Source organism: Tamandua tetradactyla, chromosome 2 (genome assembly GCF_023851605.1).
Source record: "Tamandua tetradactyla isolate mTamTet1 chromosome 2, mTamTet1.pri, whole genome shotgun sequence".
Taxonomy (NCBI): Eukaryota; Metazoa; Chordata; class Mammalia; order Pilosa; family Myrmecophagidae; genus Tamandua; species Tamandua tetradactyla.
The window spans coordinates 57,762,751-57,787,018 of record NC_135328.1 but is presented as its reverse complement, the minus strand read 5'-3'; the positions used below and the strand labels follow the sequence as shown (position 1 = coordinate 57,787,018).

Here is a 24,268-nt window from a genome sequence, read left to right as displayed (position 1 = left end):
ACTCTCCTTGGCTGATTACAAATGGAATCAGCCGTGGATGTAGCCGACATGATCATGATTTAATTCTATGAAATGTCCTCATAGCAACAGACAGGCCAGCGCTTGCCCAACCAGACAAACAGGTGCCACCACCTGGCCAAGCTGATGCATGAACCCGACCGTGACACTCCTCCTATACCCTCCTCTCTTACAGCAACTTTACAAAATGATGCCTCCCGGGCCGAACACAAATCTCATCTCGTCTCGTGCAGGGAACCTTCCCAGTGGGAATCACCCTGCCCTGAGGTCCCCTGACACCCTGCTGGGCCCCCCCCACCTCCCTGCTCAGGGAGCCCGAGGACCAGCCCCTCCCCAAGGCCCCACCCTGCTGCCCCCACGCCTCACAGCCTCTCTGGCCTCCGTGGGTGAAGAGCTCAGGCCTGAGCGGGCAGCCGAGCCGCTCTGGTTCCCAGCCCCAGCCCTGCGGAAGCCGAGCCAAGCCTTCCAGAAAAGAGGAACCCGGCTCCTCTGAGAAGGGGCAGTCGGGTCCCGGCTCACAGAGCCAGATATGCTCACTGTTACAGCTCATTACCAAATCCCCGCTCTGCCCTGAGAAGGATTAAGGAAACTGCTCTGATAAAGATCCTCAGCCAAAATAGTGCCTCCACCCCCACCCCCACCGGAAACCCTAGAACCCCGCCGACAGTGAACTTCTCATGGCGGTCTCTAGCCGAAACGCACTCAGGCTGTGGCACGCCAGCACGGCCCGCCCAGCAGAAAGCATCCCCAGGCGCCAGCTTTCTGGTCCACAGGCAAGACTTCGGGTGGCAGAGCTGCTGGAGGCGCTTTGTTCAGCTGAACCACCCCGAACGTGGAGCACGAGGGCAAGTGGCCCGGGCAGGGCACTGTTCCACCTGTTACCTGTGACTCAATTTTCCCATTTGAGAAATGGGGTGGTGTCTACCCTTGCAGGGGTCCATTCACTCACAGAGCCTGTTTGCTGGGGCCTGGGAAAAGGCTGGCACCCTATCCAGGCCTTGTGCTGGCCTTGCTCCCAGGCTCGTGGGGAAGATAGGCAGGTAAGGGGAGTGGTAAGGGGCAGAGGGGAGACAGCTGCAGGTTGCAGCTGACATCTGGGGGGGGGGTGCTGGCAAAAGCAGACACTCCGGTGATACCCTGAGGCTATGGGTGGGTCAGCTGCTGGAACTGGGCCAAAGCAGCGTCTGGAGCTGGCGGGGCTTTGGGCAGTCATCCATGTGTTGGACAAAATGATTTGGGGTCATCTTGACCTGATTTTGAGACCCAGTTCAAACTCAGAGACCTTGGGCAAGGCCCTGCTCCTTTCCTGGCTAAAGTTTTCCCACCTCTAAAGTGGGGAACCTAACAGTACCATGAGCAGGCCTGTAGCAGGGGTGAAGCTCATGTAGTTTGAAACAAAACAAAGCCGAGCTCAGGCTGGTGAAGGGCAGCTCCCCAAGTCCCTGGGTCCCCCGTGTCCTCCACTCCACAGAAGAGCAGGCTGAGGGGCCAGGAAAGGGACAGGCTAATGGGGGCTGCAACAAGGGTGAAAGTCCACGGGGCCACCCAGGCCACACCCAGGCCACCCCTTTTCCCTCATTGGAAGCTGAAACCCAAACCCAGTCCCCAGGCACTTGGACTGGCCCACGCCGGGCCCTCTGCCACCTCTGTGTCAGGATCTGACCCTTTGAATCAGAGCCCGGCTGTCAGGCGCCCAGGCAGGGGCCTCAACTGCCCAGCAGCAGCCAGGATGAAGCCCACGCTATGCCTAGCATGCTGTGATCATCCTCAGGGAAATTCTTTGGGCTTCAGTTTCCACATCTGTAAAATGGGTGAACCAGGGATCCTGAAGTTCCTTTCAGTGTGGCCGATCCACGGTTCTGTGACTTTAGAAGTCATGGTACCCATTGATGGGAGAGGTGAGGGGAGCCCAGGCCGAGCTGGGACTTGAACTTGGTCCACCTGCCGCCCCGGTGGGGGCTCAAGGACCATCAGGGTGAGCAGAGAGAGAGCCCCAGGCCACGCGTTGTTGAGCCCTGCAGCCCAGTGAGACAGTGAGGAGGGGCTGAGGGCTCAGGTCTCTGGGTGTCTTGAGCCCCAGCCGCCAGCTTCCCCCCTCGTCCTCCCTAACACAGTCCCCCATGCATAAACCAGGCCCCTCCACCCCCGCCAATCAGATGATCTAAATTCAAATCAGGTTCTGTCCCTTACCAGCTGTGTGGCTTTGGGCAAGTCACTTTGTCAATCCGTGCCGCAGTTTCCTCATCTGTAAAATGGAAGCTCAAAAGTCTGCTTCAGTGCCTTTGTGAGGAGTAAATGAGCTCATGCATGTGAAATGCCTGGTACCAGTCAAATGCTCCTTAACTGGAAGTTCCCTTTCCTTGGAACTACTTTCCCTCCTGCTGTATCATCACCTGGTCTCATCCCCCACGGCTCACCCAGCTGCCACTCCCTCTCTTCACCTTTTGGCCTCTGCCCAAGCTTTCCAGGCAGCAAGTCTTTGCTTGGGCTGTTCCCTCTGCCAGGACTGCCTTTTCTCCCTCTCTTATTTCCACCATTCCAAATCCTACTGCCTTCATTACTCAGTCCAAATACACAGCCTGCAGAAAGGCTCTCCTCCAAGGAGCTCTGTGCCAGCAGACAAGAACACAGATAAGAGAGGCACCCGAAAGCGTATCTCTCTGCCCACGGGGTCTCCTCCTTCTTCCTGGGTGGACGCAAAATCTGCAGAGCTTTTTTTCTCCCCCACCCCGCAGTACACAACAATAGCCACTAGGTGGTGATAGAAGGACGACGTCTCAGCGGGGATGAGCAGTAAGGGAGCCCCACCGGCGTCTCTTGCGTCAGTCGTTCCTTTATTCCACAGATACTTACTGAGCGCCAGTCCTGTGCCCGACTGCAGGACAGGAGCAGTAAACAAGGCAACAGCATCCCTGCTCTCAAGGGGCTTATGTTCTAGTCGGGGGAGATGAGAAAGCAGACCCAAAACCCAATTAAGGAAAGTAACAAAGCAAGAAAACCATGGGCGAGGCGAAGGCTGTGCAAAATGCAGAAGCCCCACGTGTGTCCAGGGCTCTGAATGGGCATCTCTTCAGTGAGGGGCAGAACCAGTAACCAGAGCTATACTCAGGGTCTCCGACGCTGGCCAGCCCGGAAGACCTCTCACCCCACCGCATCAGCCCCGCCTGGGACGTTGTTCCAGATGCTGTCAGGATCTGGGGAAGCAGAATCTGCATTTTAATAAGGTCCCGGCTAATCCCGTGCGTGTGAGAGTGAGAAGCGCTGCTCTGGTCCGAGGCTCCAGGGGCACTATGTGCGCCCACGGTCTGGGCCCCAAGCTAAGAAAAGCTCCTGCTCAGGGTGAAAAACCAACCAACAAACAACTAAAGAATAATATTTTGTGATATGTGAAAATTAATGAAATTCAAATTTAGGTGTCCATAAATAAAGTTTTATTGTGGCACAGCCACACCCATTCGTGTGCCTATTGTCTGTGGCTCCTGCAGTACAGTGGCATAGCTGAGGAGTCACCACAGAGACCAGACAGCCTGCAAAGGCTAAGATAGTATCTGGCACTTTAAAGAAAAAATCTGTCCAGCCCAGCCCACCCTTCTCGAGTGCTGTGATGAGGGCCCAGAGAGGAGCTGGACCTTGTCCAATGTTGCAGAGATGTCCTAGTTTCTTTTCTTTTCTTTGAATTTTATTACTTAAGGTTTTCTTTTATTTAAAGGATCATTCACAAAATACCATATCCATGGACTTACTTTCTGTCACATAGCTGAATGTGCTAAGCATTTGGAATTCCATTCTTACATTTAAAAGTCAACTGGATTGCCCAAGAGTTTTAGATGAATTTGTTTTGTTCTTAATCTTTTCCACGTTAAAAATGTAAGTAGGTCCTCTGAAAGCGTCAGGTTTGATTACAACCACATAATGCATGTCTTTCTTAAATTAAGTATTAGTATGACACAAATGGTTCTTATCTCAGAAATGCAAAAGACAGGTGGAAGGAAAGAAAGGAGCGAGAGATGTGTAAATTGCTTTCCTTTTGCAAGAGCGTGCATATCTGATATTAGGTATTTTCTGGAGGGGGGGCCCTCGTTTCCTGAAGGGAGGAGAGGGTATCGCTGCAGGGAGCTGGGAAGGAGCCTTTCCTGCCCCCGGCTGTGCCAACGGTGTGCGGGGCTTCGACTGAAGGGACTCCTGCCTCCTGTGGGTGCTCGAGGCTTTGGGTTCTGGCCGACAGGTTGAGCATCAATTTCAAGCCACTGAGTCATTTCCTGCTATGTCCTACCAGGAGGCTGGGGGGTCTTGGTACTGGTAGGGGTGTGGGCACCAAGGCAGGACAGCAGAGAAGACAGTGGTCAGGGCCTGGACTCTGGCTGGGGATGCAGCTCCGAGCGACTGCCCCCCACAGCCCCATCCATGGCTCCCACCTTCCTCACACTAGACAGCAAGCTCCTTCACCTGCCCAAGTCTGCCCTGGCCTCTGGCCCCAGCCCCACTTAACGTGTGTGCCTGCTCCCCAGCTAAATGGAGTAAGCGCCTCTTTCCCCCTGCAGCCCATGCTTCCCACCTCAAGACTTAGCTTGTGCTCCAGCCTGCAGTGTCCTCCCTCTGCCTCCCAGGTGCCCCTCTCAGTCCATGCTTCACAGCCAAATTTGAAATCAAGGAAGGAAGTCTTCCCAGGCCTTCAGCAGACAGCCAGCTCTCCTTCCACATAGCACTTTGAACTTTTCTCTGCTGCTGCATGGGGAGTAGAGAAGTTAAAAGCACAACCACAGTCATTCATACTTGAATTCAGATCCTAGCTCAGCCTTACTAGGTAAGTTTCTTATCTCTTCTGAACCTCAGTTTCCTCATCTGCAAAATGGGAATAATAAGCACCTGGGGCTAAGGTGTGAAAATAAAATGAGATAGCATGTAAAAGACAGCCACTGAGACTGGCACATGGTTGGCACTCAGTAAACATTAACTCATAGCATATTGTAATAATCTTATTCCTACTAACCATTTACTGAGTTTACAGCTGGTAGCATAGAATTATGAACCAGAGATTTGACCAACATTGCAGGCACCTACACGGTGCCCAACACTGACGGGCATTTTCCCACGTACTGCTCCTTAGCCATCCTCTCCCTGCTCCCCAGCCTGGGGGAGGTGACGCTCCTGGCACACGAGGAGATAGCGGCAAGCTGGACCATTGGGAATCTTTCCCAGCCTGCAGCTGGCCCACCCCCTGGGCTGCTTGATCTTCAGGTATCTCTGGCCACTTGCCCAGGCTGAGCTGCGCCCATGCCAGGGTGGATGTTGGGGCCAGATTCCAGAGGTAGGAGCAGGGACAGGTCTTGGGGATCTGGCAGGAACTCTGTGGTCAGAACACGTGCCCATGTCCCAGGCAAACCCCTCAGCCCAGCTGAACCAGGCAAAGACCCCTGGGTCGCAGGGCTGAGAGCCTCAGCTCCTAGAGGCTGCTCACCAGTCCCTCTCCGCCACGAGGCATTTTGCCTCCTCCAGGCCAACAGGAAAGCATTTTTCTTGTGCTGCACCTTCTTAGAAAGACTCATCTAATTGGGTCGCATAGCACTTTGAACTTTTTTTTTTATCCATCATGATCACCTCTCTTTTGATTGGCTCGAAGTTAACTGATTAGTAACCCAATCACTTGAGTGATAGCCCATAAAAATTCCCACGCTCAGGAGGAGGGGATTGTGAAGGGGGTGGGGGGCATCTTGGGGACCCCTCAGCCCCACTGGAGCCTACAAAGTAGCCCTTGAACCAGACCCAAGTGGAGCCTCCATTGCCAATCCATTCCCTCCCTGCCTGTCCCCTCCCCCGCCCTGAGGCTGTAGGTGGATCTTTCTAAAGCCCACGGGAAGTCTATCTTCTCCCTGCTTTACAGCTAAGTGTAGGATTAAATCTGAACTCCTGAGAAACCCCTCCTCTGATTTATCCTAGTTGGACCCCAACCTCAGACTGCTGACCTGTCCTGGATCCTCCTTGCCCCTGAGCTTTTGCCCGTTCATCACCCGTTCTTTGATGAACATTTACTGGGTCCTTGCTACAAGCTTGATACTGTATTGGGGCTGAGGGCTGACTCAGAGATGATCCCTGCCCTCAAAAATCCCATGGATCTATTAGGAAGACAGATATGTGAACTACAAGCCCCAGGTATCCTAGGGGTCTGTGAGCCCAGAGGAGGGACCTTTAAATCAGACAGGGGATGGGTGTATCAGGGAAGACTTCCTGGAGGGGGCGACGTTGAACTGCATCATGAAGGACAGGTAGGCTTTATCTTAGTTAAGTCAGAGAGGGTGTTCCCATTTAACAGTTTTTCCTTAGGAACCTGTTTTATTTTATATTTAAAAAGTATGCTGAGACTAAGATCATTAAAATTGTATTATTAGCAAGAGAATAGGCAGAAAAGCTAATAAAACTGAATTGAGGGGGTGCACGGGTGATCCAGTGGTAGAGTGCTCGCCCAGGCAGGAAATCTGGGCTCAATTCCCGGCCCATGCACCCCCACCCTCACCCCTCCCCCAAAAAACAGAATTGAGAGTCTAGAAAGAGACACAAATTGATATTTATTTAGTGTACGATTAAGGTGCCACTTCAGTCTGTGGGAAAAGTCTAGATCATTCAGTAAATAATTGTGGGAGATACTGAGTATATTATAAGGCTATAATAATTTAAACAGTGTGATGTTAACACAAATGACTAGATAGATAGTTCAACAGAACAGAAATAAAGTTTACAAATTGACCCAAATTCAGTATATAATACTGGTAAGATATCAAATCAATGGGAAAAAGATAGATTATTTAATAATAGTGGTTGGAACAACTTGGTAGCTATCTGAAAAAAAGTCTGCATCAAAATTTCAAAAGTAAAAAAATTAAACCATGAAAGGACCAGATAGAGAAAGCAAGAGATACATTAAAAAGAAAAAAATAAATAAACCCAATGTGAAAAGGGCCTTTCCATGTGAGGCAGTTTGGAAACGTGGCCCCGTCAGTTCTTGGACGGTTCTCCCAGCGAGAGGGGGTCTGTGCCTCCTGGCCTTGAACCTGGGCTCTGTGACTGCTGGACCAGTAGAGTACGGCAGAGGTGATGCAGTGTCAGTTTCCAAGCTCAGGCCTTGCACTACTGAAACAAATTCTTTCTGTCTCTTGGGAGGTCGGTGCTCACAACCCAGGCCCTGGGGGGGCGGCAGGGCTGGTGCAGGTGGTGGGGCCAATAGCCCCCGCTGAGGCGGGTAGCTGCCAGGCCTATGAGTGAGAAAGATTTTGAGATGACTCCAGCTCCAGCAACCTTCTGGCCAGCAGCTACCCAAAAAAGCCTGAGCGAGAACCATTTAGCTGAGCCCAGTTGATCCCAGAACCAGAAGAGATAATAGTAAAATGATTGTTGCTGCTTTAAGCCACTAAGTTTCAGGATAATTAGTTACACAGCAGTAAATAACTGATGCGCTATGTGTAACAAAACCCAGAAGCCATAGAAATAAAAAAGTTTCTGCCTTAAAAAAATTAATAAAATCCTAAGAGAAACATCAAACTGGGGAAAATGCCATATTTGTGACATATCACAAAAGGCTAGTTTCCTTATTATATAAAGGGTCTTTACAAATCAGTAAAACAAAGATGCTCAACCCAACTTAATGGCAAAGGATATTAATAGACAGTTCACAGAAAACATATGAAAAGTTTTATTATTGTAAATAAAAATTACAGTAAAATACCATTTAAAAATAATATACTGTAATGATAGTGACTAAATGTACAAATTTAAAAAACATTTTTGCATGAGGAAGAACAAAGGAATGTCATTACTGCAGGGTGTTGAAAATAGATGGTAATTAATATTTTAAAATCTCACCTTATGTGCGAGACTAAAGCAAAACATGTTTGTTTGGTACAAAATTTATATTTTGACTAGTGCATTTCCTAATATAACTTATGTAGATAGTTTGATTGAACACGTTAAGTACTTGGAATCTCAGGTAGGACATGAGATTTTGTTGGTTTGTCCAGAGTGATGCCCCGAAAAATCCCAGAGTGATGTGAACAGTGAATAAAAAAGTATTTGCAAAGTCCCCTTTGGGGAATGGTGAGAAAGGGGGAAAATTCAACTTCCCCAAGTTGAATTCTTGATATTCTCATAAGCAGTGTGACAACCAAAGCTATAGGCTGAGCCCCCAATCTTGGGGTTTGTTCATATGAAATTTAACCCCACAAAGGATAGGTCAAGCCTACTTAAAATTAGGCCTAAGAGTCACCCCCAGAGAACCTCTCTTGTTGCTCAGATGTGGCCTCTCTCTCCAGCCAATACAACAAGCAAACTTACCATCCTCCCTCTGTCTACGTGGGACATGACTCCCACGGGTGTGCTTTAAGCCACTAAGTTTCAGGATAATTAGTTACACAGCAGTAAATAACTGATGCGCTATGTGTAACAAAACCCAGAAGCTTCCTGGGAAAGTGGGACAGAAATCCTAGAATGAGCTGAGACTCAGCATCAAGGATTGAGAAAACTTTCTCCACCAAAAGGGGGATGAGTGAAATGAAACAAAATAAAGTGTCAATGGCTGAGGGGTTCCAAACAGAGTCGAGAGGTTATCCTGGAGGTTATTCTTACGCACTAAATAAATATCACCTTGTTATCCAAGATGTAATGGAGAGGCTGGAGGGAACTGCCTGTAGTACTGTGTTCCAGTAGCCATGTCTTTTGAAGTTAATTGTGTAATGATAGCTTTCACAGTGTGACTGTGTGATTGTGAAAACCTTGTGTCTGATGCTCCTTTCATCTACCTTATCAACAGATGAGTAGAACATATGGGATAAAAATAAATAATAGGGGGAACAAATGTTAAAATAAATTTAGAGTGAAATGCTAGTGATCAATGAAAGGGAGGGGTAAGGGGTATGGCATGTATGAATTTTTTTCTTTTGTCTTTTTATTTCTTTTTCTGAACTGATGCAAATGTTCTAAGAAATGATCATGATGATGAATATGCACCTATGTGATGATATTGTGAATTCTTGATTATATATGTAGAACGGAATGATCATCAGTTAAGACGTTTGTTTGTTTGTTGCTATATATATATTTTTTAATTATATGCTGAAAAAAATAATCTGCTGGGAAATAGGTGCTTTCCTACATTGCTAGTAGGAGTGTAAATTAAACAATGTCTATAAAAAGCAATTTGACAGGATCTATGAAAATTTATAGTATAGTGCATGCGCTGGTTTGAAAGGAAGTATGCCCCCTAAGAAAAGCCATGTTCTAATATAAATCCCATTTCTTAAAGTTAGAATAATCCCTATTCAATACTGTATATTTGAAACTGTAATGAGATCATCTCCCTGGTTGATGTGATTTAGTTAAGAATGGTTGTTAAACTGGATTAGGGAATGACATGTCTCCACCCATTTGAGTGGGTCTTGATTAGTTTCTGAAGTCCTATAAAAGAGGAAACATTTTGGAGAATGAGAGATTCAGAGAGATTCAGAGAGAGCAACACTACAAAGCAGAGAGTCCACCAGCCAGCAACCTTTGGAGATGAAGAAGGAAGACACCTCCCGGGGAGCTTAATGAAATAGGAAGCCAGGAGAGAAAGCTAGCAGATGACGCCGTGTTCGCCATGTGCCCTTCCAGCTGAGAGAGAAGACCTGACTGTGTTCGCCATGTGCCTTCTCGCTTGAGAGAGAAGCCCTGAACTTCATCAGCCTTCTTGAACCAAGGTATCTTTCCCTAGATGCCTTTGATTGGACATTTCTTTAGACTTGTTTTAATTGGGACATTTTCTCGGCCTTAGAACTGTAAACTGGCAACTCATTAAATTCCCCTTTTTAAAAGCCACTCCGTTTCTGGTATATTGCATTCCAGCAGCTAGCAAACTAGAACAGTGCACATTTTTTTTTGCACGTATTTTTTGACTTAGCAATTCTGCTTCTAGGACTCTGACTTACAGATTTCTTACACATGTGCAAAGTGACATATGCTTTGCTCTTCATTGTGGCATTGTGATAAAAGATGGGGAACAACCTAAAGGTCATTCAATAAGGGACTGTAACTAATTTATGGTACATCCTGTTCCTAGTAAGATGCTCTGCATCATTAAAAAGGCAGCTCTGGGCAGGCCACAGTGGCTCAGTGGCTCAGCGGGCAGACTTCTCGCCCGCCATGCCGGAGACGCAGGTTTGATTCCCCGTGCCTGCCCGTGCAAAAAATAGCAGCTCTATGTACACTGATATGGAATGAGCTCCAAGATATACTCTTTCATGACACAAAGTGTATGTGCTACCATTTGTGCTAAAAAATGCATATTCTTTTTTTGCTTCAGGTGAAACTCACAGAGCAGATAAAAAATTGATTTCAAGGTGTACAATTCAGTGGCATTTAGTACATTTACAGTGTTGTGTAAGCACCGCCCCCCTGCCCCGTACCCAGCCCCACCCCCACCCCGTCCCTAGCCCCCAGCCCCTGGCAACTACTAATCTGCTTTTGGTCTCCATGGATTTGCCTTTTCCAGATATTTCATATAAAAAGAAGCATACAATATATGACCTTTCATGTCTGTCTTCTTTCACATAGTATGTTTTCAAGATTCATCCAAGTTGTAGCACATTTCAGAATTCCATTCCTTTTTATGGCCAAGTAATACTCCATAGTACTGATATGTCACACTGTTTTTGCAGTTGTCTGTGGATGGATATCTGGGTTGTTTCCTCCTTTTGGCTCTCATGAATAAATAATACCAGGAATAAAGAGCAACAACAAGTTCCTATGTGGACATATATAGTCATTTCTCCCTAGATATACACATACCTAGGAGTGAAACTGCTGGGTGGAATGGTAATTCAATTAACTTTCTGAGGAGTTGCCAAAACTGTTTTGCATATTCTTAATTAGCATGGCACATCTCTGGAAAGATACACAAGAAACAGGTGACAGTGTTTGCCTCTGGGGAAATCACCCGATAGCACACACCCTGCAGGGTGCCAAGAGGTTTAAATGAGTGGGTCACCATGGACGGTGCTTAGGGCAGTATCTGGAACTTTCTAAGAGTCCATAAATACCAGCTATGTATTATGATGTATGATGATGATCCACCCCTCTCCAGTTCTCGAATCCTTCCTCTCCTTACCCCTTCACCAGGCTGCCCAGGTTTTGCCCAATCCCTCTTCTGGGGTCCTCAGCAGGACCCACATTCTGGCTCCAGGTCCACCACCCCGCAGCTCTTACCGAGTGCTCTGTCTTTGGGGAGAGGCCCCACTAACATGTCACGCCCCCCCGTCCCCGGTGGACAGGCTTGCCCAGTGCCTTCCCCTGTCCTGGTGTGGGGGAGGTCAGTGGGGCTCTGTTGTCACTACCCATTAACAGAGGGCTGAGCCACTGGGTCACGCTTTCCCTGGAGGGCCTGGTGTGGGGACAGAGAACACCTCTTTATGTCAATGTTTGACATATTCAGAAAATTTCACTGGGATGGCCTAGCAGTGCAGATAACTGTTTGTGTTACTCAAGAGTGGGAGGTGGCAGGGTGGAGTGCCAGACAGTGGGTGCCGGCTCTCACCTCTCCAATGACATGCTGGGTGGCACCAAGTTGGTGACGTCACCTCCCGTGTGTCTGTTTCCTTATCTGGGCCCAGAGAGGGTAGAAAGGATTCAGTTAAAATAAGTGGAGAAGAGGGTAGAGGAGAAACCACCCTTTGGGTACTCTCAGGCCTGAGAACAGATAACCCAGCAGGCTTCAGAGATGAAGCCAGCAGGCCTGAGGTTTTCCCACTTGTCCAGAGTCTGGCTTCAGCATTTGTATCCTTGACCAACTGCTGGCCCCAGAGCACCAGGGGTTTGGTTTCCTTAGATGCGTTAATATTTGTCAAGCATCCACCATGGCACTTGTTAGGGGGCGTTGTCATAGCACAATACACAGGTGCATACATTTCAGACTCTCAACAACCCCATGAAGCAGGCACTATTATTATTCCCGTTTTACAAATGAGGAAACTGAGGCTCACAGAAGTTTAATAACGTGTCGTTAGCAAGGCCGGGATGTCTGCCCAGGAGGTCTGGCTCCAGAGCCCAGGCTCCTAACCTCTCCCCTCCATGGCCTCAGGACATGTTGCCCACCTACAAGGCCCAGAGCCTGTGCAGATGTTGTCTCATCTGATCATGACGATAACCCTCAAAGGTAAGTGTTACTGCCTCATTTGGGAGCTGAAGAAAAGGAGGCTTAGGAAGATGGCATGACCTGACCAAGGGCACACAGCTTGTAAGTGGCAGAGCCAGGGTTCAGAGCCAGGTGCCTCTGACTGCAAACATTGGGTCTGACCATGTCCCCACATGTCCCCAACCAGCCCTGTTGTTTGCAGCCAGGTGCCTCTGACTGCAAACATTGGGTCTGACCATGTCCCCACATGACCCCAACATGGCCCTCTGCAGGACCTGCCCCTGGCCACTCAGCAAATTTCCAGCAAGCCTGGGTAGCCTGCACCCATTAACCCCCCGCCCCCCAACTACTGAGGGCTTCACATGGAAATTGCACAAAGTACTAATGAGCCATTCCCAGATTCCAAAGCCCCAGGTACAGCCTGTTGTCTGTGAACTTCAATCCTGGCTCAGAGCCCAATCTGTGTGAGCAGAGGCCCCTGCCTGGAACAGCGTGACCAAGATGGGACAGACCTAGCGTGGATGGTCAGGGCACTCAGGCCCTGGGAGTGGTGTTGGCCCCAGAACACACTCACCCTCTGAGAGCTGTAGCCACGCTGACATGTCATATCCACACATACCTAAACACATTCACACACACTCTCCTCTGGGTGCCCTTTACCTACCCCAACCCCCAAGACATGCCTTTGCCAGTCCCCAAGCCTCTGAGGCAGTGGGCATTTGGAGGGAGAACCTAGGGTCAAGGCACACCCATAGCCGCATCACCCCCAGGACTAGTCTCAGTTCCTTTAGGGGCTGATGGCAAATGCTCAGAACCCCACCCTAACACCCCAGACGAAGACACATTGTCACAGTCACTCCCTGAACACGCACAGTCACCACACTTCCACAGTCCCACAGGCCCCCACTCGGGCCGACCTGTGCCCCCTTCCCCTCCCTCCAAGGCTTTCACCTCTAGTCCCGGCCCCGCCCCTTCGAGGCCCCGCCCATACTTCCGGTTCCCTTCCCTCTGGCCCCGTCCCGGTCAGTGTGCCCCGGCTGCAGGTTGGATGAGGCCATCGCGAGTCATGAAGGTGTTTGTCACCCGCAGGATTCCCCCCGAGGGAAGGGCCGCGCTCGCCCAGGCTGCAGAGTAAGAAAAGCCCCGCGCCCCGCGCCATCCCGCGCGCCGAGTCCGGGGCCGGGCGCACGGGGTGGGGGTTAGTGCCGGGGCGGGGGCGGGGCCCGGGGCAGCTCTGCGGAGACGACCCTAGCCGTGCCCTCCCCAGATCGCAGGACCCCTGTGCACAGGGTGACTTAGCGATCTCCAGGCGCCCTTTGGGGACGCCCGGAGTTGCAGGCGGCAGGCTGAGGGCGGCCTCCAGAGCGGGGAGGGTAACGAGGTGATCCCAGCGGCCCGGGACAGCTCGGGCCCAGGCCTTGGCCGGACTTTTTAGCCTGTGCTTGGCGGGAATGGACTTGGAGTTCTTGTAAGGCTTAGAGAAAGTTGTCTGAGGCCCAGCAATCTCCAGGACCTGTGCAGTGCCACTGGGACGCCCCCATCTCCGCTGGTACTAGAGCCCTTTGCGGTCATTGACCTGGGAAGACGGGAGACCGCCCATGATGCAAGGTCCAGCTTGTTAGTTCTTTACACGGCCAAGGTTGCCTGATGACAGGCAGGCAGGGGTCAGGGACCTTGGCAGTCACTTGAACTGTTTTCGGAGGCCTTTGGTGATCCCTTAAGAAGTGAATTTTTTTGTGTGTGCCAGCCTTGGCAGGGGCTTCATGTACATAGACTCATTTAGTGCTTGCAACACTGTGAAGTGGGCATTATAATTCCCATTTCACAGATAATTGAGGCTGGGAGAGATTAAGTACCTTGCTTGAAGTCACACAGCTCCCAAGTGGTAGAGCTGGGATTTGAACTCAGGTCTGACTGCAGTCTGACCACTTTATCAAACCAGAGTTCCACTGCCAGTGGCAGGCAGGAAGAAGGTGGGACCCAGCCTTGGAAACCAGTTCCAGGGGAAAATGAGATTTGTTTTTTATTTCATTCAGTGTGATAAAACCTTTGCTGTACTAAGGGCTCATTGGGGTGGGCATGGGAGAAAGCAGAAAAAAATAGTCATAATATCAGTAGCTCAAACCTGCTTTAGCTCTGTGTGCCACTTTCATGTAAAAGTGGATGAGAGGTGGCCTGTACCTGGGGCTCAGTCAGCAAGATGAGAGCTGCAGCTGTAGATTGCTTGCACAGGTAAACGCTCCATACAGCTTGGCTGGCCTGAATTTTAAGGTAAAAGCCAAGAGACTGGATTGCACAACTGGGAAATGTATACTTTCCAGACGCTGTCATGGAAGTGCACCCTTTTGTCGTCCTTCCTGGCAACATTCAAATATGAGAGTTTTCCATTTCATGGACTCACAGGACAGAAAATGATGCATCTGGTCGTGGAATCCAAGCCCCGCTGATGGCAGAACCTCTTTGATGGCCTTCCCAACAATTGGCTGCCTCTTTGGACGTCCCATACCAGGGAGCTCACTAACCATGAGGCCTCCTGTTAGTGATAGGAAGCTCTTCCTTGTGTTGAGCTAAGAGCTGTCCATGTGATTTCTCTCTTTCAGTTTAGGCTCTTCAGGCCTTCCTGCCCCCTCCTCTGCTCTGTGACAGCCCTTCACCTTTCACCTGCCCTCTCAGGACAGTTCTGAGGTTCCCACCACCCATGCTGACCTCTGACTCCTCTCAGCCAGCCGCAGGCCACCCAAGGCCAGAACTAGCAGAAGGCGGTGTTTCCTAGCTCTGAGAGAGGGGCTGGGAATGTGGTTGTGGGACTTCGGGACCAGGAGCATCTGAGGGGCTCCCCTGCCTCTGAGTGGTCTTTCCTTTTGCCTTCAGCTGTGAGGTGGAGCAGTGGGATTTGGATGAGCCCATCCCTGACAAGGAGCTAGAACGAGGTGTGGCTGGGGCCCACGGCCTGCTTTGCCTTCTCACTGACCGTGTAGACAAGAGGCTCCTGGATGCTGCAGGTATGTGCATGGGCAGGTCTGGGGTGGATTCAGAAGGCATGCTGGCCCTGTAAGCACGTGGCCTGCTGCTGCTGGCTCCCTGATCAGGCTTTCAGCAACCTGTCTGGTTCTGAGGGCATTTGCTGCAATACCAGGCCAGAGGGAGCCATTGTTGGCAGCTCCATCTGGCATGAACATTGCCTTCATCTCCTGGCTGTGAATCCCTGGAGGAAGGCCCTACGAGGGCAGATACCTTGGTCTGGAGGCAGCGGCATGCAAGGGAGAGCACCCAAGTTCCCATGCCTCATCCAGTCCTGCCATGGCTTGCTCTGTGATCTGGAACAAGGCCCTTTTTCCTTTGGTCCCATCTGCAGCACGAAAGAGGGCCCAGTTCAGTGTAGGCAGGAACCTTAGGGTAGAGTAAACTGTGGTCCTGGCAATTTTGAGGAAAGGTTCAGAATCAGAGGCTGCTGGCTGGGTAGGGAGGGTCCCTGTGAGTTGGTGCTGGCCTTGACCTGGGAGCTTTCTGGCACCTTTCCCAGAGGAGTGAGGGGTCACAGCTGCTATCTCGGTGCTTTCCCAGTATTCATGGGAGAGGCCCCGGGCTGTGGCCAAAGGAGACTCTGGGCAGACAGTCCAGTGGGTAAGAGTGGGTGCCTTGGTGTTATAGGCCTGGGGGCGGGGGGGGGGGGGGGACCCCTGGCTCTGCCACTTGGCAGCGTGTGACTGGGGCAGGCTACCTGACCTCTCTGAGTTCAGTGTCTGTATAAATTGGGATTGTCAGAGTTTTAAATGAGACATTAGCCTTTACTCTTACTGTAAGAAAATGATAATAAGCAGGGTCCCCATAATAGAGGAGAATCTGGAATTCCACAAGCAAATGTACAAATGGTGCTTTTCCTACATGGCAGGAGCCAATCTCAAAGTCATCAGCACGTTGTCCGTGGGTGTCGACCACTTGGCTTTGGATGAAATCAAGAAGCGGTAAGTGCGGCTTGGGTTTTGGAAGGGAGCCTGGAGTGAGGGTGGCCAGCAGAGAAGGGGGAAGAGGGGCTGAGGTTTTGTTTTTGTCACTTCATACCCCTGTATAACCAAAGTACCACATGGAAAGCTCCCAGCAGTAAAAATCAATGAAGATGCTTGTGGCTGGTGTTACCATCAGATCTCTACTTTGTAGTGGGATCCGTGTGGGTTACACCCCAGATGTCCTGACAGATGCCACCGCCGAGCTCGCTGTCTCCCTGCTACTCACTACTGGTCGCCGGTTGCCGGAGGCCATCACAGAAGTGAAGAAGTGAGTGAGGGCCGGGTGAGAAGGTTGGCTTTGCTCGGCAATTGGTTCCTGAGCACCCAGGGTTCCTGAATGGACATGATCCGTGACTGCAGACAATCCCTGACCAGTGGCCAAAATCCTAAAGCGTAGCCAGAACTGACATAAACCGGGTGTGGAGGGAAATGGTGAGATAAGAGGATAAGGAAGAGCGTGGTTGGGAGTGGGATGCATGGATCAGGAAGGGCTTCACGGAAGAAGTAGCATTTAAGCATCTTCCTGCGGGCTTAAGAGGTCTGTACCCCACAAAGAAGCTCTGAAAACGGGTGGCCGCGGTGGCTCAGTGGCAGAGTTCTCGCCTGCCATGCCAGAGACCCGGGTTCAGTTCCCAGTGCTGTTCATGTTAAAAAAAAAATAGAAAAAAAGAAAAGCTCTGAAAACTGAAGTTGTTTCATAAATCTTCTGGTAGCAAAACCTGGCAGGAACTGACATGAGACTACTTGTGATCTTTATTTTTTCTACTCTATGTGAATATTCATGTTTTGCTGCAGAAATGCTGATGTGTTTGATACAAGGTGGTTTACCAAGGGTATGATGTAGAACACAACACGTGCATCACACTACCTTTGTAAAATCCGAAACATTTCAGATAAAGGAATGGGGTCTGTGTATTGAAAGTGGGAGAAGGCATTCCAGGTGTAGGGAATGGCTTGAGCAGATTGGAAGGCTTGAACTGAGGTGGGAGGTAGGCAAATGCAGTCCCTCAGAGAACAGGGATGCGGAGCCTGGCTCCGGGGCGGATATATAGTGGGAACAGAGACTGGACACAGCATGGGGCTGGTGAGAGACAGTGCAAATGTCTCACTGACCCTCCTCTCGCAAGACTTGTCACTTTCATTGGAGGTGGTTCAAGCCAAGCTCTGTTCTCCTATCCCCCTCAGGGCAAGAGGAGTTGGGCCTTGTGACTTTATTTTTCATTGCTGCCTTAGAGGCCCTGAGAGCACTGGTTCTGGAGTCCCAGATCCTGAGTTTGTTACCTGCCATTCCCCAACCTGCAAAATGGGATGGGGACCTCCAAGGCCCCTCCCAGCCCACTAATTCTGTAGCCTGGATAGCCTTAAAAGAGGAATCATCCCCCCTGCTCATTCACAGTGCTGAGTGGCTGTAAGTATAACTCAGCCCTCTCGGTAGTTGGACCTGGAGAGCAGGGTCCATACCTTAGACCACGGGCTCTGACCAGGGACACTGGGCCTCTCCCCCAACCCTCCCTTTTCCGTAGCGGTGGCTGGACCTCATGGAAGCCCCTGTGGATGTGTGGCTACGGACTCACGCAGAGCACAGTTGGCATCATTGGGCTGGGGCGCATAGGTGAGTCTCTCTACCTGCTTGCCTGCCCCTGGGTTTGAATCCCCGGCACCACATGTCTGGATGCTAAAAATCCTTCTTTGTTATATGATCATGGTATCAGGGCATTTTGCTCACAGTAGGGGAATCTCTAATGAGAAGCCATAGCTTCATGAAACACAGGCAAAAAAAAAAAAAAAAAAATCAGGAGCTCCTTTAGAACTCACAAGGTGTTAAAAGCAAGGTATAAGAGACCAGGTTCTTTATGATTACAGCCCCGTAAAGAACAAATGAAAGCTGTTGGGCCTTTAGGAACAGCTTACTGAGGCAGAGCCCAGACTTCCTTAGACTTGGATTCTGGAAGGTATTTGACCCATGGAGCCTTAATTCAGGGACCACAGAGCCCATGGGCAGAGTTTACCTGCAGTTCTGGGGAGGAGGTTGAGCTATTTTTCTTCCAGTGGACCCTTTTGGGAGAAGCCTGGCAGAAGGGCTTGACCTCACCCAGGCAGCTGTCAGTGACTCTCAGGCATCCTGTCTGGTATAGCGGTGGGGGTGAGGGGTACAGGGTATGGATAACTTACCTGGCCAGCAGCCCTGCTTCACAGTAGAGAGTTAACTGGACGAACCCAACAGTTTTGGGGCAAGTACTGAATCTGAAAATCCAACTGCCCAAGCTTGGTCTTGCAAGTTTTGGATGAGTTGCTGATTTGGTAATGCCACCAAAAAGTCAAGTGGGGTTTGGAGCTGCATTAACAGAAGCAGAAGGTCAGAAGGAGGGAGGGGACTGCTGGGTCAGACTTCTCCTTGAATGCTGTTCTAGTTCTTTGGAAGGTTAGCAAATCCTCCTTTAGATGGCTGGGACCATGGGACGACAGTATAAGTGGGCTAGGAGCTCATTACACCGAGGCAGCCTCCAGCTCTGCATACAATAGGACCAGTTAATGCCCGACTACACTGATGAATGGGTCTCCCTGTCCCTGGAGTTGCTGGGTGCTGTCTCCTGCCCCCTGATGTGTTGGAAGCAAGCCGTGGACTGCTACTCCTTGTGTCCAGGCCAAGCCATTGCACGGCGTCTGAAACCATTCGGCGTCCGGAGATTTCTGTACACAGGGCGCCAACCCAGACCTCAGGAAGCTGCGGAATTCCAGGCAGAGTTTGGTAAGTGTAGCCTTGAGTTTGATTTCCACAGGAGCCCTGTCTGTACGTGGTTGGGTGGGCTCTCCCTATTTTCTTTAATGGTGACATTTGCCAGGTGGACGAGACAGGAGCTCCAGGTGTGCCCAGGGCCTACTGTGGCCCTTAGGTGTTATCAGGTCTACCTGCCCTGGCCAAAGAGACCCACTCAAGCAGGGCAGGGCCTTACCCCATGTCACAAAGTGAGTTCTTAGTGCCAGGAGAGTAGAGTCCCTTGTCACCATTGCCTGTGTGTAGGCAGAGTAGCAGGGGTGATGATGTATGGAAGAGCTGGGAATGTTCGCTCTGTCTCCTTAATAAACTGGTGACTGCCACCCCTAGCCTTTGTGTGAATTAGAAAAAGTGGCCCTCTGTCCAGATGGGTATATCTCCTGGCAGGGTACCCTGCTTGGTGAGTAGAGGCCAGGCTGGATTTCAGCCTTTCTACCCTCTTGGTACATATGGCTCTGAGATGGTAAAGCCAGAGTGGCCCAAACTCATATGTGACCTTGAACAAGCTCCTGCCCTCTCTGGCTTCAGTTCCCCCATCTGATAGCCCAAGGGGCTGAATGAATAATCTGATGCATAGAGTTTGTACAGTCACCAGTGTTGGCCAGGTGGAAATTAGACCTTCAGGAAGCATCTTGGGAGTTTTCATAATGGGGAAGGGTGAAGGAGGTATGGTCTCCTGCCATCTTGTCCCTAACCCGGGAATCAGCATGACAGAGCCCTGTCCTCCCCCAGTGCCTACCCCTCAACTGGCTGCTGAGTCTGATTTCATTGTGGTGGCCTGCTCCTTAACGCCTGCAACCAAGGGGCTCTGCAACAAGGACTTCTTCCAGAGGATGAAAAAAACCGCGGTGTTCATCAACATCAGCAGGTACCCTGGGGGCGGCCTAACATCTGTATGTCACTCAGCAAAGCCTGGAGAGAAGGGCTGTCCCTGTTGCTGTGATCTGAGGTTTTTCTTCCCAGTGGGTTGTTGATGACACTTCAGGCTGAGCTTGCTGGCTCCAAAAAACAACCAGTCAATGTAGAAATACAGTAAAGGCTGCAAGAGAGGCCCCAGGCTGGAAGGAAGAGTACCCAGGGCCTGGCACCCAGCGGTCCAGTGAGTGAGGGCACAACAGGGTACTGGCTACACGGGAACCTTGGGTGAGCCCATTTTCCTGTCTGTACTACAAGTGGAGGTTAGTGAGGCCCGCAGAGGCTGAGGGCTGTGTAGTGGTGAGAGATGGATATCAGGCAGGGACTTAATCTGATGGGTGAAAGCTGGGATTGGGAGTTTTGATTTGAGCTGCCTGGGGTTCTTACATGTGTACAGAGATGTGAGGTAAAAACATTCTGGGAAGGTCAAGATGGCTTTGGGAACAGGATGGACTAGTCATCAGAGGAGTAGTGGCTCAGGGCAGGAGCCCAAGGGGCTGGGATAGATGGGGGTGTAACCAGGAGCTCCCTAGACAAATGTTCCTCAATCCTGTGCTGTGACAGAAACCGCAGAAGCAAGTAAGATGCCACCCCAGGAACTCAGTCTAGTGGGAAAGACTGTCATTCATCCATTGCACAAATGTAGATCAAATACCTTCAGGGTTACTGATTGCATATGTAGAATGGAATGATTTCTAAATGTTGTGTTAATTTCTTTTTTTTCTTTAATTAAAAAAAAAAAACAAAACAAAAAAACACCTTCAGGTGACAGGCATTGTAAAAGGTCCAAGTTGTGCAGTGGTGATCACAGCGAACCAGTCTCTACCCCCATGAAGCTTACAATCTAGTGTGGGAGACATTTCACATAAACCAGATGTAATTAGATTGTTTAAGTGCTCTAAAAACTGGAGGCTAGGAGCAATAAGGATGGGGGAAGAGAACATCACCTTAGATTGGATGGTCGGGGAAGGTACCTGCCTGTCAGGGTGATGGGATGGGAATTTGAACTGGGGATTTGAAATAAGCTTTGGGGTGCCTTGTCAGAGGATGGCTAGCTCTGGGTCATGCCCACTTCAGGGATGCAACCAACTGCTGTTGCAGAATGGCCCATCATAACCATGGCATGGATTCTGTGATGGCTGTGGATGGGACCTGCTTTTCGGATAGCAGTGTGGGTATGGGCTCAGTGGCCTTTGGGGAGATCAATTGTTTGGTGTTTCTCAGGTGACTTTGTAAAACATGCCAGTATCTCCAAGGACAAGCCTTTTGGTATTGAATCATCTATCTTTTTGATATTGGATTCTTTCCAATGTACCTAAGTGGTACCTTAAAGAAAATGTGTGGAAGATGTGAGCATTTTCTCAAATTTAGTTTTCTGCAAATTAGGAAAAGACTACTCTTGTTCCATGCTAACAGTGCAGTACCTCAGCCCTCCTCACTCAGTCCAGAGTTCCACTTAGTTGGGTCTAGCCCCTGAGAAGCTCAAAGCACAGAGATTAGCTTACTGGCACCCAACTGTATAAAGCCTAATCTTATACAAAGAATCTGGAATTGAAAATGTGACCTAAAGAAACTGGTGACACTGACTGGTTTAAAAACAGTGCTGATCAACAGAAAGTTCACATTCTGCCCCGATGGCCTCCAGGGGAGAGGCCCCCTTTGGAACACCCACATCACTGTCATTCCTAGGGGAGACGTGGTAAACCAGGATGACCTGTACCAGGCCTTGGCCAGTGGTCAGATTGCAGCTGCTGGCCTAGATGTGACGACCCCAGAACCACTGCCTACAAACCACCCGCTCTTGACCCTGAAGAACTGTGGTAAGAACTGCATTTTTCAAATGCAAAGTCATCCTCTGCCTTATAGGACCAGTGTTTAGGGTGGGCTGGAGATACCGGGAGTGAGTTATACTGAATTCACACAAAGAAATGCACCTAGATCCATAAATGACACCAGTGTACGTAACATAGGAGAGGGGCCTCCCAAGCATGTTGTCTATGTCCTTGTCCCTAAAGGAGTTAAAAGTGAGGGTGAGTGGATTTCCTACCAAAAAGAAAAAGAAAAAAGGTAGGCTATGAGCTTATACTCATAGCTAGTCATGGCAAAATCTGTTACTATGGATCGATAATATCAGTTTAAGTGTGAGATAAGAAAAATGTAATTATACCAATATTTTTAATTTGTGCCAGTTATTAAGCTGTTGTCTCCCACCTCCAAACCCACTCTTCTGTATTCTGCTTTGTGGTACTGGGCTGGAACTCTGCAAACCCCATTCCTGCATGCCAGCTAGCCCGGCTAGGCTTTGTCATCTGGAGACTGGAAGGCTGTAGAACGGCCTTGTTCCTTGTCTGTTATGTCTGTGGGGGGCACTGCAGCAGCGCTTCTTCACCCAGCAGCTGTAGCATCCTTCTGCACCTACTGGTGGATCCAGTTTGCAGTTTTTCCAGTCTTTGCTTGACCAGCCTTATTCTGCCCCCGTCAGAGATACAACAGCCAGTGAGTGCTCCCTCTCCCTCCCAGGTCTAAGCTTCTTCTAAGGGGCCCTTCCTTCAGTAGTCTGCATTTTGACAATTCTCACCTTTCCCCTTTGTTTCTTTAGCCCTGGGGGTGGTAGATGCTTCCTGCAGTTGTTACCTTAGTGCAGTGGTTCTCAAGCTTTGATGCCCATCAGTATCCTGGAAGGATGATAAAACCCAGGTTATGGGGCCCCACGCCCAAGTTTCTGCTTCAGTAGATTTGGACTGGCTCCTGAGAACGTCAGTTTCTAACAAGTGATTACATGGATAACACTGGATCCATACTTTGAGAACCACTGCCTCAGCGTGTTTTTTTCTTCTTCTTCAGTTACCTGACATCTTTCTAGTTAATAAGTCTTTATATTACATTCTCTCCATTCAGATGGCTTACATGGTTTCTGTCTCCTGACTAATACATATTTGTACAAGTGGTAAAAGGCGTTAGGTTGTCTGGGCCAGTCTGTGTCTTCTATTTACTTTTTGGAAAGGGAACCCAAAGAGATCAGCTGCCTTCCCCAGGGAATGCTCCCATTATTGTAGGCCTTGAAACCTCAGCCTGAAAGGACATTAGCTGGGATGTTAAAGCTGTTGCCCACAGCTGGGAGTTCAGTTTAGTGCCTTGGATACTGCGTTCGAAAGGCAGTTCTGTGGGGACAAGTGACCTCACTTGTTCTGCAGTGGGGTCAGAGGGAGGTGTGTTGGCCAGCATTTAATCCTGTAGTTACTTCTGTAGATCTGAAACACTTGGCTCTGTGGCATCACTTTCAGGAGCATGGGAAGATGACCAGTGTTAAAATCCTAAACTGATTCAGCACCTAGCTTCACCATCTGTTAAGACCCCTTCTAGCCCCAACATTCTTGTATGTAGGATATATCTCTCGCAACACATTTGGGTCTGGGTTTCAATAGCCTGGAGTCCCTTGACTTTCTTACTCTAAAATTTAGTGCATAATGAGAATAGGAGGGAAGGCCAATCAAGGAATTTTGAGGCAGGTTCTCTCTTCTTACTGGCAAACCTAAGGCATGAAAAAAAGAGCTCAGTTTAATGTGCTTGTATCACCCTCTTACCTCCACGTCTTCCTTTTCTTTCTAGTGATCCTGCCCCACATTGGCAGTGCCACCTACAGAACCCGCAATACCATGTCCCTGTTGGCAGCTAACAACTTGCTGGCTGGCCTAAGAGGGGAACCGATGCCCAGTGAACTCAAGCTGTAACCAGACAGGAGACACAGAAGGTCAGGAGGCCAGAAGTCCTCAGATATTCTGTCACAGGAGCCCAGACTGGATTTGGACCCACAGGGCGGTAGCCAGGAAGAAAATGTCTTATCTGCAGAGGGAAGACTGGTGCTGACAGATGCTCCTGCTGCTTTTATGGTTGGAAACCTATGAGCTGAAACTGTAATTCTATTATTAAATAATTCTCTGAGAGAAAGCTCAGCTTGTACTGGGATACCTTAACAGAAAAAACATCTGTTTACTTTTTCTAAATCTCAGGACCCATCTGATTCTGCTACTGCCTGCCCCCTAGTATTTTAATTATTAGAACTTGTCCAAACCACCTTATCCTCATCTTCTCTGCTCCAGTTCCTTCACTTGCCTTTCACTGAGGATAAGACAACTACAGCCCAGCTATAACTGCAGCACTTAAATCTGAAAACTAGGCTATCAAGACAAATTAACAGAACACACAGAGTAAAGGAGAGTTAATTGGAAGGAGCAAGAACTAGATAAGATCGCAATATTCTAAGTTATATTTTTGGTCAAGCTTCACTGGAGATTGGTGGCTTTAATTTTTATTTAAAAATGAGTTTTAGTACCACACATTTTGTTCCCCTCATCATCTCTTCTTCCATCCCCAGTCCCCCAGGTAAATACACTTTTTCCA

General features: G+C 49.5%; 2 protein-coding genes across 2 annotated transcripts in view; one reads left to right on the top strand and one right to left on the bottom strand.

Annotated features, from left to right (window-relative positions):
• The first annotated feature begins 13,160 nt into the window (after positions 1-13,160).
• Positions 13,161-23,815, top strand: GRHPR (glyoxylate and hydroxypyruvate reductase). Its single transcript, XM_077147677.1, has 9 exons — positions 13,161-13,300; positions 15,041-15,171; positions 16,062-16,134; positions 16,328-16,444; positions 17,700-17,788; positions 18,821-18,925; positions 19,685-19,820; positions 21,557-21,687; positions 23,477-23,815. The coding sequence occupies exons 1-9, from the start codon at positions 13,218-13,220 to the stop codon at positions 23,596-23,598; spliced, it is 987 nt and encodes a 328-aa protein (XP_077003792.1). The 5' UTR covers positions 13,161-13,217; the 3' UTR covers positions 23,599-23,815.
• ZBTB5 (zinc finger and BTB domain containing 5) overlaps positions 21,380-24,268 on the bottom strand; it is a 34,639-nt gene continuing 31,750 nt past the window's right edge. Inside the window, exon 3 of the mRNA XM_077147676.1 lies at positions 21,380-23,399. Within this exon, the coding sequence (XP_077003791.1) occupies positions 23,388-23,399 (12 nt within the window). The 3' untranslated portion in view covers positions 21,380-23,387. The remainder of the gene's footprint in view (positions 23,400-24,268) is intronic.

Excerpts from the sequence above, each read along its gene's own strand:
- GRHPR (XM_077147677.1), top strand. The coding sequence starts at position 13,218 with ATGAGGCCATCGCGAGTCATGAAGGTGTTTGTCACCCGCAGGATTCCC. Across the intron at positions 13,301-15,040 it reads GCGCTCGCCCAGGCTGCAGA|CTGTGAGGTGGAGCAGTGGG; the intron begins GTAAGAAAAGCC and ends TTTTGCCTTCAG. Across the intron at positions 16,135-16,327 it reads TTGGATGAAATCAAGAAGCG|TGGGATCCGTGTGGGTTACA; the intron begins GTAAGTGCGGCT and ends TCTACTTTGTAG.